The following is a 16881-nucleotide window of genomic DNA, read 5'->3' on the forward strand; positions in this document are numbered from 1 at the left end:
TGAGCATAAAGCAAAATCAAAATAACAATAAATAACTGACAGTTGTTGTTGTTGTTCTTTTTTTTTGCTGTATGGTCTCTTTGTTCAGTTGAGTTCAGTTCAGTGCGTGGCTCAACTTAATTAAGCGCTCTCTTGTAGGGATTTCAGTTGTTAACCTGGCAACAACTGCCGAGAGACAACAACTTGAGGATCTTCTCGGCTTTTGTAAGTACGTAGTACGTAATTCGCTTTATTCAAATAGGTATAATAAAATAAATGCTTGTATGCAAAATACAATGGGCAAAAACGTCGCCATTGTCGCCTTATGCTTTTGAGTTCGAAGCCGTTTGCCTCGACATACAGACAGATATACATATATATATATATATATATATATATATTCACCGAGAAGTCGCGTATGCATGATGTAGATACACAAAGGCCTCTCGTTGCCCCCGCTTGTAACTTGCTGCTGGCTGCTTTGTTAGGCCGGATGTTTTGATGGTACTGAATGGAGGCTTTCTGCTCTATGCGCGAATTGAACTTATCTCAATGAAGAGTGACAATGGCAAACGAACGTTATGCGCTTTAACTTAATACGGAAAAAATGTCGCCGTCGGATAACAAGCCCTGGGACACAATCGTACTTTAAAAAGTCTAACTGCATAACCACTTGTCAGTAATAAACATTTTGAAGCGAAGTGAATTAAAGATAAAAGGCGAATTGAGAAGACAACAGGTCATGCGATTTCTTGTGTCGTGTCGCTTTCATTTCATAAAATTACAATTTATCTGATTTAAATTGATATCAAGTGATTGGATAATGGACTTGAAGCAATTGTGGGCTTGGGCAATTGAAATTAAAGGCGCGCGGATAAGCGCGGATAATGCAGTTAAGTGAATAATGCGTCGGATAATCGACTTAAGTAGAAACAAGCATAATAATTCGACTTAATTAAAGCGGATAAAAGTTATGCAGCTGTAAGTTGCCTTATCCGCTCTGTTTATTTTACTTGGATAATGCAGCAGAACTTATGTGCTAACTTTGCAGCTAATTGCTTAGCAACAACTAATAGCTCTCTAATCAGAGCAATATTTTCATATCATAAACAATCGACTGAACCACGACTATCGAATGAATGTCGCAAACACAGCTGAAAATCAAGGTTACTTAATCAAGGAAAATGTAAAAATATTTACACTAAGCGCATATCAACTGCAAGCTTAACTCAGTTAATAACCTTTATTCGCTAAACGAACAGAGACATATGTGCACATATATACTTAGTATATGTTTTTGCAGTTGTCGAGTGGCAAAGGAGAGAGGAGAGGGGAGCGGCAGAGAGACTCCGTCAATGAAATTACTTGCACAAATTAATGCCGCACAATTGCCCACATCAGAGTCGGCCAGAGCCAGACAATTGATTGTTTGATATCGCGCGCATATGTCAGAATATATGTCCCACTATATATATGTGTAGATCTAAAAATATATACACACCAACAAATGTTCAAATTATATTTAATGTGCGAGTTTATTTTTTTATTATTATTTTTACTTTCGGCTTTCTGTGTGTAGGAAATTGTGGGCGTATTTTTGTTGTTATTCTGTTGCATTATTAACACATTCACGCACACATATGTTGTACTTGATTTAATAAATTTGATTAGGATTTATGAGTGTGTGGGTTTTAATTTTAGCCACACAGCAGCAGCAGCAGCAGCAGCAGCAGCAAATAAAAACCTTTCACGATTTCTATAAAATTCAGTTGTAATTCGATCATATGATCAATGAAGCGAAAAATTTGATATAGCGCGATTATTAAATGTGCAGAGATACCCACGCGAATAATAAATTATTTATACAGTTTAAAAGCGTATTAAATTACAGTAGCTTAGTTTAATTTAAAATGTGTTAAGTGGTTATTGGTATTATGATTAGTAAATCTAAAGCAAGTTAGATTTCAAATGTGAGCATAAATTATTAAAGCTCAAATTAAATTTATGACAAAAAGAGAACGCTTAAAATCAAATACTTAAAACGGATAACAAGCCAAAAGCTTACGGATAACAGCAAAGTGTAAAGGATTTAATGATTATAATCAAAAGTAATAAGCGGATAAGCGCGGATAATAATTATATAATCTGAAAATGTTAAGCAAATTAAATAAATGTCTATAATTTAATATTTTTTGAATAACAAGCTGCAGCTTAGCGAATATAATTAAATTGAGCATAAATGCTCACTTAGCAAATTATTTTAAGGCCTAATGCCTGTAGCCAATGCAATAAATTTAAGCAATATATAACAACAATGTATTGCACAATACGTAATAGAGTGAGTTATTATGCAGTCTTATGAGCATGTGCAGGTGCTCAAAGGCATCAATTTTCATGTAACGCGCTGTTTTGGGCCGTATTTATAGCAAAAAGCCAAAAGCAAATTGAAAACATAAACATAAACTAATAAAATTCCTGCCAACAACAAATGTCGTGACAGGTCAAGCGGCACCGAGCCAAGCGCTGTCAACTATAAATAACTATAGAGCTCAGCGATTTTCACACACACACACACACATAACTCAAATATTGATTTTTGGCATTGACTTAGCAAGGAAGAGGCAGCAGCAACTACTTGCTTAGTCAGGCTAACTTAGACTTTGGGTTAGTTGACTAAAAGTTGAATGAACTGTAAGCACTTAGACTTAGCAAAGTTACGTTTGCGTGTGATTTTTTTATCTATGTAGTCTGAGATGATTCATGGCATAAATCAAAAATCCGCATGTCGCAAGCTTGTCGTCGACTAGGCACGTAGTCAAATCTCAAACGATATGCCAGTTGCGATTTAAGTTGCGCTTTGTCAACTTATTGAAATCGATTGATTGTGTGCTACGCACGGCGTATCAACTGGCTTGACTACTTTATCCAATTCATAATATATACCCAGCACACTTGAGCAAGGAGTTTGTAATTAAAGCGACTACAATCGAAAATAAACTTGAGTTCATTTGCGATTAAAAACTCTTAGCTAATAGTTACTTAGCTAGTTAACTTTTTCTAAAAATTATATATATTCTTTTAATTTGTAAAATAGCTTTTAAGTCTGTTAAGTTTGTAAAATATTTAAGCAAATATTTTTTTATGCTCTAGTTGAGCTACAAATCTTATTTTATATTGAATAATTTATTAGGTATTTTTAAAGAGTTTTATGCATTGTGTATACTTAGATAAAGGATACACAATATAAATATCTAAAAAATTTGTACATTCTACACTATATTTCTGCAGATGTTGAGTGAATAAAATATATCTATGCAAATAAATTTAATTCCCTGAGTATCTGCTAGTCTAGATTTATTTCTTACTTTGGCACTTGTTATTTATGCGCTTGGCTTGGATCGGTAATTGCTATATTTCTGCAGTTGATTGCTTAGCCTCACGTATGTGCTTATTTTTATTTTATTTTATTTTTTTTTTTCGAAATCCTAAACAAATCGAACGCATAAAACTTTTTAAAAAGTCGTTTTGTCTGTACTTCAAACTCACGTGAGCGACTGGACCACCGTTAACAGCGTTTGGGCCAATTGAGCGAATGATTTGATGGCCATTTCTGACAGTTAACCAAACATAATTTGTCTATGTGCCATTTAATGTTAAAGCAGTTTAAAGTTTTCATTTGCGCTATTTGCAAATTTTAACATAAAAGCAAAAAAAAAAATTTTCTTACTGGGCCAAGTTAATTGGGCTGTTAACAAAGATAAGATAAGCGCACAAAATGTTTGCCCGCACAATTGATTTTTGGCTTATTCTTTACTGGGCTAAGAGAGTGGAAACTTTTGTTAATGAAAAACAAGCAATAAAGGCTAAAGTTTAAAAAAAAAAAGCAAGCATACGCTGTAAATTAAAATAATAATTAAAACTTTGCAATGCTAAGTGCTTGTTGGAATTTCAGTTAAGATAATAGAACCTATGCTCTTATATAAATTTTAAAATATTATTGTCCATCTATAATTTGTGATTATTATCAATAGAAGTTATGCTAAGGGCATAAATTTTAAAATATTATTGTCCATCATAATTTGTGATTATTATCAATTAGACACGAGCTAGTTTTACTGCTGTTGACAACGCTCATAAACTAAAGAAACTTCTTCATTTTGCAGCATTAATTTAGGGCCGCCGCATAGGCCATATAAATATTTAATCATAATCAAGAAAATTGTCGTAAATTGTGCAAGGTTAAAAACCAACAAAAAGTAATCTAATCACATAATATAAACTGCGGACCATACATACAATAGAGATTATATTTTACGTTCTTAAAAAAATCCCTTTTTTTTTGGATATAAGTAATTAAAATATAGCACTTAGATGTAAAAAAAATACCCTCGAGCTTGAGTCATTGTTTGAAATAATTCGCGTCTCAATAAATTTATAGTTGCGATAAAAATATAAACAAGATTTGCTCAATTGAGTCATAGAAAAATTCGCAGCCATAGCAGTTTTAATATATAACTTGCCTAATGGGAGTTGCTGTAGGCGCAAGCGAGAGAGCAAATGAGATGCAGTTACCTGTATGTACCAAAGTTAAGAGTTCTTCTTGATATTCTCGTTGTTGCTGTTGCTGTTTCTTCATCCACTTAGCTGCCCTTCCTTTTTTAACTGCAGTTGTCGATTTGTTTTTTTTTTTAGTTGTTTGTTTTTTTTTTCTTTTTATTTTTGGTTCTTATGCTGTGCTGCTCTTTCGCACTGCTCAGCTTGTTTTATTTTTATGGTGCACACGCGATTTGTTTTGCTTGCCTCGTTCGTTTGCGTTTTCACTTTCACAGGTAAATTCTAAATGAGACAGGAGCTTAAAGCGAGAGCAAAAGTTCCCCCCTCACACGCAAATTCCTTTTATGTTTTGGCTGCCTCTACGCTTTTATTCTTAGCTGATGCACATTTAAGACCTAATTTTTTATGTATGTGTATATATACATACAAATATATATTTGTATACACTAGGCGAGCAACTTTGCGGCGAACAACCTTGCACGTCGAGCGTTAAAAATCAACTGAGAGAAAACTTGGGGAGCGCACTGTTGATACCGTTAAGGCACGTATTCGTATTGTGGGAGCCAGACTGGGGCGAGAGCGCCCAAGCGTGCGCAAGGGTTGAGCGTATGGCAGTGTTGATAAATATTTTCCCGTCAAACTTGGACGAGAGCGTTAAAGATTTCGAAATTGCGGTAGGCTGAATCGTCAGAATATTTAAAAGTTTAGCTTTTTATCGCTGCTCTCCAAAAAACCCAAAAATATTTATATATTTAAGCTAAATTTAATATTGAATACATCATAATAGCTACAAATATTTCTCTAGTATTGCAATCGTATGAAAAGTATCTGAATGGCTCTAATATTGTTTAGACAATTCGATTTTTAATAAAATTGTTAGCGTTTTTGCAGCTTTTTTAGCTTTATTAAACAAAATATGAACAGCACTGGGCGTGTGCTCATGGGAAAACCAATTGAGAAACGTCACACTCTCTCGTTTATTTACATTTGTGTGGGTGCGCTTTTTGATAAAAACTTATATGCATGCATATTTTCGCATTTACAAGTAGTTCTAATTTACCGGCTGATTAGTTTATATTGTGAGCGCAAAAAGCATTAAGTTTGCTGCGCACATAAAATTCCAATTGGAGCAACTGCCTCGGTTTTGGCAAATGTCAAGTATTTTGAATGCAATTGCACACGCTCTTTACACGTGGTTCTTGGGGTTCTAACATTGCAACTTCACGCAACGAAAATTCCCACACACACACACACACGCTAGCACTCCAAATGTTGCGCTCTCTCAGCCTTGTGTGGGCCCGACTCTCTTTCTCACTCTCTGCGAGACGAAACGAAGAAAACATCTTTGGCACAATAAAAATCTGCTGATATTTTGATAGCACTTAACGCCTATCTCAGCAATTAGTTAGCACCTTTCTTTATAAATAGTCACTTTAGCAGTCGCCACACAAGCCGTCCCATCAACACTTTTATATTTAACCCTTTTAACTGCTGATGATAATAATATACTCACAAATATGTAAAGAAAACAACATAAACAAGTGGCTTTGGATATTTTTGGCAACAATACATGCGCATTTTTCTACTGGGAGCGCTTGTTCGACATTTACAAGTACGCTTGTGTGCGTGTGGCCTGTGTGTGTGGCCAGGCCTCCACGACCAAAAATTCATAGTAGAAAAACTGCACAATAGAATTTTGACCTAATTTCAAAGTCAGCTTAACAATCTGTATGTTGCTAACAACTTCAGTTACCTTTAAGCACTTCTATTACACGTTTTTTACGTGTTTATTAACAATTTTCTTTTATTAAACGTCGTCAGAAATAAATCGCGCGAGAGAAACAAATGTAAACTAACTGTTAAATTAACATGCAGCTAACAGCGTAAATACGCATTAGCATAAACAGTAACGAGTCGTTAGAGTGGCATTAAATAACTCGTTACACCTATCGATAAAAGACGCGCTATTCAAAATTATAAATTGTTCGCTTTTAATCTCTCTGTTTAAATTTACAAATGCAACTTTTAGTCTCTTAATTAATTAATATCAGTAATCACCAAATATCATGTTACACATATCATTGTTCTTTTGATTCAACGAAAATGTACGTCCAGCCGATTTGTGAGTACGCGAGGAACGCAAATATTTTACATAAGGCTTAGCCACAGCCTGCAGATGAGCGGCACGTGTATTGTTGTAACTGTAAAAAAAACAAATTAGCACAGATTATAAACAATAAAGGTTTAAGCTTACGTTAGCAACTGATCAGGACTTTGCAGCTGCATGCAGAGCTTGATGCCGCTATAGAAATCCAAGTCTGCATTGAGACTCAGCTTGGGCTCGTGGGTGAGCGAGAAATCCTGCACCAGCTTGGCATAGGTGAAGCCCACTGCTATGCGACCGACCACAGCGCTGCCAGTGCTAAGAAGAAAATAATATTAATATAATTCCATGAGTTCTTAAACTTTAGCTTACTTTTGTTGAATTTCCGTTTGGGCATTGCGATTCCACAGGCTAAAGTTAACTTTGCCATTTAGATCGACGCTGCGAGCGCCTAGGATGCGCCAATATAGCGTTGCACCCGAGGACAGTACAATATATTGCTCATGATCCTGAGCCAAAGTGGTAGCTTGATAGGCTGGCGTTGAGTCCGAGGCAGTGCCGCCCCAGACATGGCCCATGAGTTCAGTCTGGCCACTAAAGAAGACCAAGGGACGCAGCTGAGAGCCCTGCACGCTTATCTCCATGCCAGCGGTAATGGTTTCCTCCTGCTCCAGCTCATCATCAGCGGGTATATTATCGCTGCCCGCATCAGCATCGCTGTCGCCCACCATAGAGCCCAAGCCAGCGGTGTAGATGCCAAGCTTAAAGCTACTAGCCTGCTCACGTCCAGCGTGCAGCAAAAACTCCACAGAGCCGCGCTTGAGTATGCCCTGGCTGACTTCCTGAATGCTCAACAGCGATTCATTAAAGGCGGGCGAGTGGGACAGCTGACGACTGAGCACAGTAGTGAGACCTAAAAATAACAATTTTAGCTTAAAGTTGACCACTTAGTTGGGCTATTTGGCTGCTCACCTCTTTGGCCTAGCACGTGATAGTTGTTGACATGGGAACGTTGGCGCAGCGACGTCAGAAACGCAGCACGAAAACGTGGACAGAGCTCGGAGAGCATGCGCAGCTTTTGCAGCACATAAGTCTTAATCTCAAACTGGCGATCATTGGAGGCCAAATATTCCAGCAGTGCGCCCAGCTGTGCTGCATCAGGACGCATAGCCAGTAGCACATCCAAAGCCAAAGTGCGGGCAGAGCTGTCGTAACGTCTTCGTTGCTGATAGAAGATGGACTCGAATTGACGACGCTGTGGCTGAGCGAAACTGTTGGCTGGAAAGGCTTTGAGCGCTTGCAGCGCTGCCACCGAGACTTTAACATCTTTGGAGTGCGTCGCTTGCTCCAGCAGCGCATCAATGGTGCCCAGATCACGCAGATTCTGCATCGCGCGTATGTAAAGCGTAGCGTCGTCCGTGGCGAGTCCTTCCAGCAGATAAACGCGTATCTGTTGCAGCAGCTGATCGTTGTCAGCGAAGCCGCTTTGACGCGCCAGCACTGCCAGCGTTTGGAGCACCGTATCACGCAGCTTGGACTGCTTGGCTTTGTTGTCTGCTTGCTGCAGGAAATTGTATAAATGCTCCACAATGCGGCGCTCCGGATGCGTAGCTACAGCTAAGCTTTGTAGATATTTCTCCAGCAGCTCCATTTGCTCTGTTTTGGTTTGCGATCCTTGATAGAGCTGGGCAAAGGTTGCATTGTGTGCTTCAAAGGTTTGCACAGCGCCTAGCAGATCCACAAGCTGCACTGCCAGCTTTGACTGCGACTGCAGCAGTTGCTCGAACTCTGGCTGCTTGGCCAGACGCGCCAGCGGCAGCAGCTGCGCAAAGGCCAAAGCTAGCGAGGATTTGCCCACATGCTCCGACTGCAGCTGCGGCGACAGATGCTCAAATTGTTGCAATAACTATAAATAATAAATAAATAAATAAAAGAGTCTTAGAGTTCATATTGTGATGCTTGCCGTTTGCTGCTTCAACTCGCTAATGACGCCATCCACATTCGCCTCCAGCTCAAAGACGCGATACCATTCCAGCAGACTCTCAATAGCCGCCTCCAAGGACTCATGTTGCAGCTGTTGCACTGTCTCTGCGCCTTCAGCTACATGTTCCAGCTTCAGACTTGCTCTAACCAAACTGCCCGCATCTGATTTGGCCGCCAGACTCAGACGATGCGTCTCTGTTGACTGCGCACGCAGCAGCGCGCCATCGGCACTCAACTCATACTGCACTTGCTCCTGAGACTGCTGGTCGACGCCTAGAGCCTGCTCTGGATGATACGATACACGCAAATCCCACAGCGCACAGTCCGTTTTGGTTTTCTCTACACGAGTGGAAGACTTCACTTCATAGCGCACGCGACAATGTCCAGAGACATCGAGCTCAGTCTCTTCGCTGTCGCTGTGACGCAGCTGCAGCAGTGAGGCAATGCCGCGCTCCAAATTTAAGAGCGACTCATCTCGCGATGTATGCGCTATCACCTGCTGTGGCTGACCTTTGACCAGCGCTATGTAGAAAGGTCTATCCGGCAGTGTTTTAATTTCACGTTGCTTGTCTCCAGCAGCGACGCGACTCTCGCCGAAGTAAAGCTGTAACAGTTGCTCTTCATTCTTGCTCCACACTGAGTTGATTTTCAGTTTAGTTTCAAAATTGTAGCCCAGCTCCTGAGACGCTGCCGACTGCAACTGATCCAAGCTCACTTGACTCTGCAGCGTATAAAGCTGCTGCGTGCCAGGCGGTATTAAAGATGCGCCCGCAGTAACTTAAAGAGAACGAGAGAGAGTTAGTACACGTCATTAGCAACAAATTTGAAACTTTCACATAAAGAATGCTAAGCTCAGAAAGGTTATCAACAAGTTGCTGCCGACGTTGACGTCGCTGCCCGCAGCCGCATCAGCTGTTATCCATTTGTGTCTTATTGTTGTTGCTTTTTCTTTGCATGTGTCTGTCCGTTGGTCTGTGTCTCACTCACAACATCAGGTTCATTCAACTCTTTAACTTTCTACGTGCTTAGCATTGTTATTAATATTCATAACATACCTGTGCTGAGCAACAACAACAACCAGACATTGTTGTTGTTTTTTCGCCGGTTTAAATGCATCGTACTGTTTGTTACTACTGGCTTTTGTTCGTACTTTTCACTTAAAATTATGAAACTTAACTACACTTAATTCATCTAAAGAGCGCGGCTTTAAGAACACAACTCTCGTTTTATTATCAGCTTAGTGTTTTCTTGCTTTTGTGTTCAAAAAGTTGTGAGAGCGAGCGAGACATCCGATAGCCATTACAATCAACGATAGCGATAGCGACATGTCCATCGACTCAAATGTTAGCCTCAATGGTATGTGCGAGCGAAAGATCCGATGTTCGAGCTCGCCTCACAGTTTTACAGCCGTCATTTTTTGGCGTGTCACAGTTTGACAGCTACTACTTGCGCACATGTGGATGATACTTGCCAGTTTAATTTAAATGCTGATTTGTCAATATTTATCATATTTATAGAACATAATAAAATAATCAGCTGATGCCAAATTTATAAAGAATTTAATTAAATTATTGATAGAGTTTTGCTCACACATGTTTCAAACTTAAGTAATTTAACGTAGTGGTAATGCTGGTAGTACAGCGCGCCAAGTAATTTTTGAATTTAAAATATATAACAGCTAAAATACATTTGCAAACTGATAAGAATTGTATATGTTATTTATGGAAATAAATCAAATATTTGCTATGATTTATCTGTTTTATTGCTTCATTTCTTATCAAGAAAGGAACAAACAGAATGACGGCAAACAAATGGACGAATGGAACCGCAAATACACAAGTTAATCTGAGACTGTCGCTGACAATTTTATTTTTACAATTTAATCTTTTATTTGCACTTGTAAAAAAACGACCACAAGGTTTAATTAACCGCAAATGTGTAAACTGGAATACAAAATAAAAAAAATTGTGATATGCGCTAATGCGAAAAGTCAATAAAAATGAGGAAAAAAGATACATAAAACAGAAAGCTAGTTAAAGAGAATAATAAGGCAAATACTCTACGCACACACACACACACACACGCGTACAGGCAGACAATACAAATAAATATTTATGCCATAGTGATAAGCATGGACATTGGACCAAAGTGGGGAGAAGGCGACGGACATTGACCGTTACGCTCCCCATACCTTTCATTTATCAGCAGAACGAGACAAACGACAAGGCGACTTGAGTGCGCCTGTCACTTAAGGCAAACATATGGACACAGCATACTTATATACATATATATACATATGTAAATGTAACGTTACAAATTGAACGACCAACCGCAATAGCTTCAACTTTGCTTATCAGTGCTGAGAGCCGGCTGCTGCTGCTGCTGCTGATAGCAGCAGCTACAACAACAGCAACAATAAGAATACCAAATGCAGGCGGACAATACGAGAGCAAACAGACGAAAATTAACAAAAACTAAATTTAAACACGTCTTGCTGCGGCTGACTAATTCAATGGCTGAGCAAGAGAGTGAGAGAGAAAGAGAGAGTGAAAGAGATGGGAGAATGCCATACGCATTTCATTAGCTGACTGCAGCAGCAGCATCAGTTGCTGCAGCTGACGTCAACGTCGCTGCGGTCGTTTGGCAAGGTTAACGCTACGAGAGAAATGTATTTGAATTAGGGGAACAATGGGTGTGGACTTGACTTTTGTTAGAGCAACGCTTATCTATTACGTGCATATGTATATGTATATTTATATATGCATGTAAATGTCTGACTAATAATGTACTTAATCTTGGAATGGAACAACAAAATGCTCATGATGGGATTTCAATAATCCCATAAATTGTTAAATAATTTTCTCAGGCATATACAATACAATATCTGCAGTTTTATCAGTCTTTTGTTATCGATTACATGGTCAGGCTACTTTAGCAGCAGACCGACCCCACCTGCTGCTTCATGCTCTTAGCACTCAGAAGCGCCCACGTCAACGTCAGCGCCAGCTTCGCAGCAACGTGGTGTGAACAGGCAAAGGCAAACAAGCAAATAAACAAACAATCGAAGTGCTTGCCTCTGTATGTGTGCGTTCCTATGTATGTGTGTGTGTGGATGAGTGCGGGTGTGTGCAGCTTTCGGTCAAGCTTTTCAAAAGGTTGCCGTCCGTGTATGTGTACGTGAGTTTGCGTGTGTACAAAAGAGAGGCAAATAGAGAGCCAGTCAGCCAGAGCCGGCGCAGCGCAGCGAGGGTTGCTCGGTATGGAGTGTGAGTAAGCTGCGGTTGCTTGTTGCTATTGTTGCGGCGGACCTCGGAGCTGGGGGGCCAACGTTGGGGCGATGGAAAAGGTGGCGCAGCAGGAAACAATTAGCTCTAAATAAAATTTCAAAATAAGCAACTGTTTACGCTTAAATCCATTGGAAACGGACCCGGCCAAAAACCAAGCGAGGCGTGTGTGCACGCGAACGCTTTTAGGCCAATAATAGCAACAACAGCAACAAATACAACAATCACCACATGTATAAATAGATACCATGCTATCACTTAATTACGGTATTTAAATGAGCAACAAATGATATTATATGAAATTAAAAGAGGCAGCTAGACACACACACACACACAGACGGTAAATAACACGCACACATAGATAGCATGCGCTGGAAAATATGCAACAATATTTTTAATTTAGAAACATTTCATTTACAAACTCTTTACTTTCTTTTTCTAAAAGGGTATTTTCTCGCGCCGTTAGCTCATTTAGCATCTAAAATTTAGCTGTAATATTTTGTAATTGAAATTTTACACGAGCCTAAAACTAATTGGAATTGTTGCATTATGCAAAAACTGCATATGGCTGGCCACAGCAAAATGCTAATTAAAACATATATGCTCGTCTAATATACGGAATACACACACATATATATGCGCGACTTAAATAATTTAATTAACCAGTCATGCTAAAACGAGTAAAGCCAACAATAACAGCGATTTGAATACTTTATGTATCAATCGAGCGGAACTATTCACTCGCATTTCCGCATTTCTATGCAAGCAACTGCTGACCCACTTACCAAAATATTTTTACAACTAAATCGCACTCACACACACACACACACACACACACACTTGTGTATTTATATTTAACAAAAAATTGTTGATATTTCAGCGTAGGCTAAATATCAGACAAGTTAGCAGGTCGACGAAACTTTTTAACGCAAATTTTTGTTTTTGTTTTTGCAGCAAGTTTTATCCTCTCATGTGAGTGTGTGAGGCTTTAATTAATGCGCTCGGCTTTGGACATTTGCAACTCTGTATATTATGCAGATTTTTCATATTATTTACCAAATAAAAAGTAGAAAAAATCTATTTATAATAAAAAGTTTCCGTGTGTGCTTTAGTTTCTGTGCATTTGGTTTTTAAGCCGCACTCGCTTTTTGTTGCCAAATAAGAGATTTTTGTTGGCAACAACTTTTGACTCTCGTACGCAGTTGGAGGTAAGCACTATGGGACTAAAAATGAAATAAATTAACAAGTTGTATGAAAAATATAAATTCTTTGGATAGTAAATAAAATAATCAAATATTCAATTTAGCTAAATACTAAGCTTAAAGCCTTTGCTGCTATAGCTAACATTTAATTTTAATTCGCAGCACATAAAAATAAGCAAAAATGTATCAAATTTCTAGTAGTGGCTTCTTTGTTTATTAATGTTCTGCTCTCTTGTTTAAGAGCAGCGCTTTGCTTGCTTAAACAACAGTGTGCCAAAAAAGATTTTAACCCACATTGAGTTTGTTTTATTTTGTCTTTTTTTTATGGCTAGAAGCATGTTGTTTCGTAGCGTAAACATAGTTTTAAATTTTCGTGCAAATGAAAATGAAATGCCAACAGCTCGCGGGCAGCAAGGAGGCGGCGTAAGAGAGTGAATGAGTTTCAAAGCACACACTCGCACGCATACATGCACACATACATATTGTATGTGTATGCATTTATACAAACACGCAAATTATGCAAACGGCTACCGCAAATAACATAAATTTGCCAAGCACGCCGGCCCGGCCTGCAACGCACCTGAGAGGTGAGTGAGATGAGTGGGAGAGCGAGCGAGCCGTTTGGTAAAGAGAGTAGCTGAAGAGCGCGACGGCGAGGGCAACATTGAAATGTCGACAATGAAGGTGTTTTGGCAGCATCGTCGGCATAGAAATGTTAGCATTGCCTATACAAACAGACATATACAAAATGCATGTGTTTGTATACAATTTGCATGCGTGTGTTTGAGCATTGAGCGACATTTGTCTCTGTATGCGTGTGTGTGTTGCATTTAAAACGAGTATAATTTAATAAAAGCAAATGCTTTTGATTTTATTCGCATGTCGCTCTTTATTTTAGGCTTTCTTTTTACAGCTCGCAGGCAGCTTACTTCTGCTTCCACTGACATCACAGTGCATGTAAATACCGAACACAATGTCAAAAAGGGAATAAAACTGAGCTGAGCGGCAGCGCACAATTGCCGTAATTTTGCATTGCCAATCAAATGAACAGCGAAACTGACAACGAATTGAGCATACGCTACAATGGGCAGTCAAGTAGAACTTAGTCTTCATTATTTAGTAGTAAATGTAATTAGTAAAATTGAAATAATAATAGTTAAAATAGTAATATTATTGTAATAAATATAAATGAAAGTATTTTATATTTGTTTAATATTAATATAATACAACTATTATAAAAATGTATTAATTTGTAGTAATATCCCATAACAAGAATAATGATTTAAAACACAAGAAAAATAAAATGGTAATTAATTGATTTAGATTTATATTATACGTATATAGCTCAACCCCTGATCAAGTATTTTAATTATCATTTTTACTCATCATAAGACTCAATTGAAAATTTCTTAGTAAGAATAAATTGATAAAAGTTTATATGGAAAACTAGGTTGCTTGACTTTGCGTAAACTATTTGTACATGCAACGTGTTTTAAACAAAGTATTAACAAAGCGTTTAACTTTCCGCGCTTGTTTCCCACTGTGCGCTGCCTGTTGTTGTTTTTGCACTTACTGTTATTCTCTCGGCACCTCCGCCAATGCCCTTGTCACAAGTTCTTTTTCTCATAAGTTGCTGACATTAATGCGCTTAATTAAAGCAGCGCGCGAATGTCAACAACAAAAACAACAGTAGCAACAATGAAAGCAACAGTAGCAACAACAAAAGCGCAGCAATAATAACTGTGAAAGAGAGACACATGCAATTTACATTGCCTGGCGGCTCCCTGGCGGCAATCATATAAACAAAACGAAGAGAGCTGCAGAAAAAAACAGCAAGCGTTGATTTTTTTTATTGTACACATGTGTATGTGTGTGTGAGTTTTTTTTTATACGCGCTGCTGGATTAAATCAAATCAAATTGAAGCGACGAACGGGCGAATGGCAACGACAAAGCAGAAAATTAAACAGCAAGCTATGTGAAGGGGAGAGGGTCGGAGTAGGAGCCGTAGATTTTGCATTCCCATTCAAACAATGCAAAACAAATTGGGTCAAAGATCAAGTGGAGCTCAGCGTCGCAGCAGCAGAGCAACTGAAGCAGCAGCCAAACAAAGATGCCAAATAGAGTTGTGCTGCAACGTCGCCGTCGACGTCGACGCAGCGGCGCGTGGCAATGCACATGAATGCGGTAGCAATACACTGAGAGATGAAGAGAGCGAGAGGGGGTACGTGGGAGCCAAAGAGCAGCGCTTGGGGTTGAGCATAGGTCGACTTGCCAGCCATGATGATGGATATGCACACACAAGGCAAAAGGCAAAGACGGCGCGCAAGAAAAAGATTAAGAAATATGCGCGTCAGTTTTCTACAGGGCGCCGCCGTTGCAGCGCTGTTGTAACTGCTGTTGCTGCTGCTGCTTCTGATGCCTGGAGCCATGTGCATGAGCATGCATATGCAATGTGCCAGCCGACGAAGAGTGTGAGACAGAGGTAGAGGACGAGAGCGAGAGCTGCAGGCAGAACGCCTGTCAGCGCCACAGCTGTGACTAAGCGGGCGCATAACTATCAACTGTAAACTACGCGAACAAGTGAGAGCGGGAGCGCGAGAATGTGGGTGAGAGAGCTTTTTGCTTGATTTTCGCTTTCGCCACGCGTTTGTGTAGTTCTGCTTGCTGTTGTTGTTTTTGTTTTTGTTGCCCATGAATTTTTCACTCTTTTTGGCATGCTCGTAGGCGTTGATGATACCAACAACATGCAGCATGCCAGGCAAGCGATACGCACAGTGGTGCAAACGCTAGAAAGTATTGTAGTCAAAGCTAACATAGCTAAATGTTTGAATGCTTAGCAGCTTTGCACCACTGTGCACACTGCGGACGTTGTCGCTAGCAGCAAGAAATCATCAAACTGCAAAACTGCACGAAAATATGCAAAAACGGCCAAATGATTGCGGCTCAGTTGCGCCGCCTGCATCAAGCATTCCACCCACCAGTCAAAGCTACACACCGCGCTCTCTCGCTCTCCATAGTAAGCATAGGTCGCGAGTTCAGCTCACACACACACACACACACACACACACTTATACATACACTGTGCCGAATCCGGGCATGCATGCAACGAAAATGAAATTAAGTCAAGACGGTAGTCACATTAATCGACCGCACAGCCGCTTCCCTGTTTGCCCCTCTACTCTACACTCTTCACTCGCTATAGAGTGTGCTTTGCTTTTGGCCCATTTCTCACTCTTCATTTCCTTGCTGTACCGAGCGACCGACGCCCACCACTTTGACGAGCGAGCAGCGGCTTTTGCGAATTTATTTTCCCTTTTGTGCTGTTGCTTGCTGACACTTTCTACTGCCCGATCTCGCTCATGCGCGCTTGCTGCCGCTGCCGCCACTGCCGTCGTCGGTCGCCGCTGCTGCTGCCGTTGATTTTGACTTCTTAACAACAATTAAGCGCGCACATAAGTCAAAACCGCAACAGCAACAACAACAACAATGAGCACAACAAAATGGAGCACGAAGCACAATAAAAAAAGAAAACGAATTTAAGAGAATTTCTTTAATATGCATGGGGTAAAGTTGCTGCGCTAGATGCTCTATGCAAAAAAAAAATAAAAAAAACAAACTAATTAAATACAAAAAGCAGCGCTTACTAAATTTAAAATTTAAAATAAAAGCATTTTATGCTTACAACTCTGCAGGTTTTGGTTAAACGCACTTTTATTTTGAATTTTAGCTTGCACTAATTAGTTGCAGTTTTTGAAATTTTGCAAGTGCTCATCA

The 16881-nt window shown here is 39.5% G+C and overlaps 2 protein-coding genes across 6 annotated transcripts in view; both read right to left on the bottom strand.

Annotated features, from left to right (window-relative positions):
• LOC108606481 (GTPase-activating protein skywalker) overlaps positions 1 to 6359 on the bottom strand; it is a 36758-nt gene extending 30399 nt beyond the window's left edge. For 3 of the 5 annotated variants that reach the window (XM_033294967.1, XM_033294965.1, XM_033294963.1), the window contains exon 1: positions 4552 to 5031. The gene's annotated coding sequence lies outside the window, so the exon portion shown is untranslated. Of the gene's footprint in view, positions 1 to 4551; positions 5032 to 6286 lie in introns of those variants that run through there. The other 2 variants (XM_033294962.1, XM_033294970.1) reach the window with 2 other exon arrangements.
• A 163-nt stretch (positions 6360 to 6522) lies between these two features.
• LOC108597371 (microsomal triglyceride transfer protein large subunit) lies at positions 6523 to 9932 on the bottom strand. Its single transcript, XM_017996594.2, has 6 exons — positions 9676 to 9932; positions 8601 to 9397; positions 7610 to 8543; positions 7010 to 7550; positions 6788 to 6955; positions 6523 to 6734 (listed from the first exon to the last, which is right to left on the bottom strand). Exons 1-6 carry the CDS (start codon positions 9734 to 9736, stop codon positions 6581 to 6583), a joined length of 2655 nt encoding a protein of 884 aa, XP_017852083.2. The 5' UTR covers positions 9737 to 9932; the 3' UTR covers positions 6523 to 6580.
• Positions 9933 to 16881: the final 6949 nt, after the last annotated feature.

This window comes from Drosophila busckii, chromosome 2L, assembly GCF_011750605.1.
Source record: "Drosophila busckii strain San Diego stock center, stock number 13000-0081.31 chromosome 2L, ASM1175060v1, whole genome shotgun sequence".
In the NCBI taxonomy this organism is placed as follows: domain Eukaryota; kingdom Metazoa; phylum Arthropoda; class Insecta; order Diptera; family Drosophilidae; genus Drosophila; species Drosophila busckii.

Bases quoted from the DNA above. Each gene is read 5' to 3' on its own strand.
- LOC108597371 (XM_017996594.2), bottom strand. From the start codon at position 9,736: ATGCATTTAAACCGGCGAAAAAACAACAACAATGTCTGGTTGTTGTTG. The intron at 7,551-7,609 runs GTGAGCAGCCAA...TGTTATTTTTAG, and splicing joins TCACGTGCTAGGCCAAAGAG to GTCTCACTACTGTGCTCAGT. The intron at 6,735-6,787 runs GTAAGCTTAAAC...TTTTTTTTACAG, and splicing joins AGTCCTGATCAGTTGCTAAC to TTACAACAATACACGTGCCG.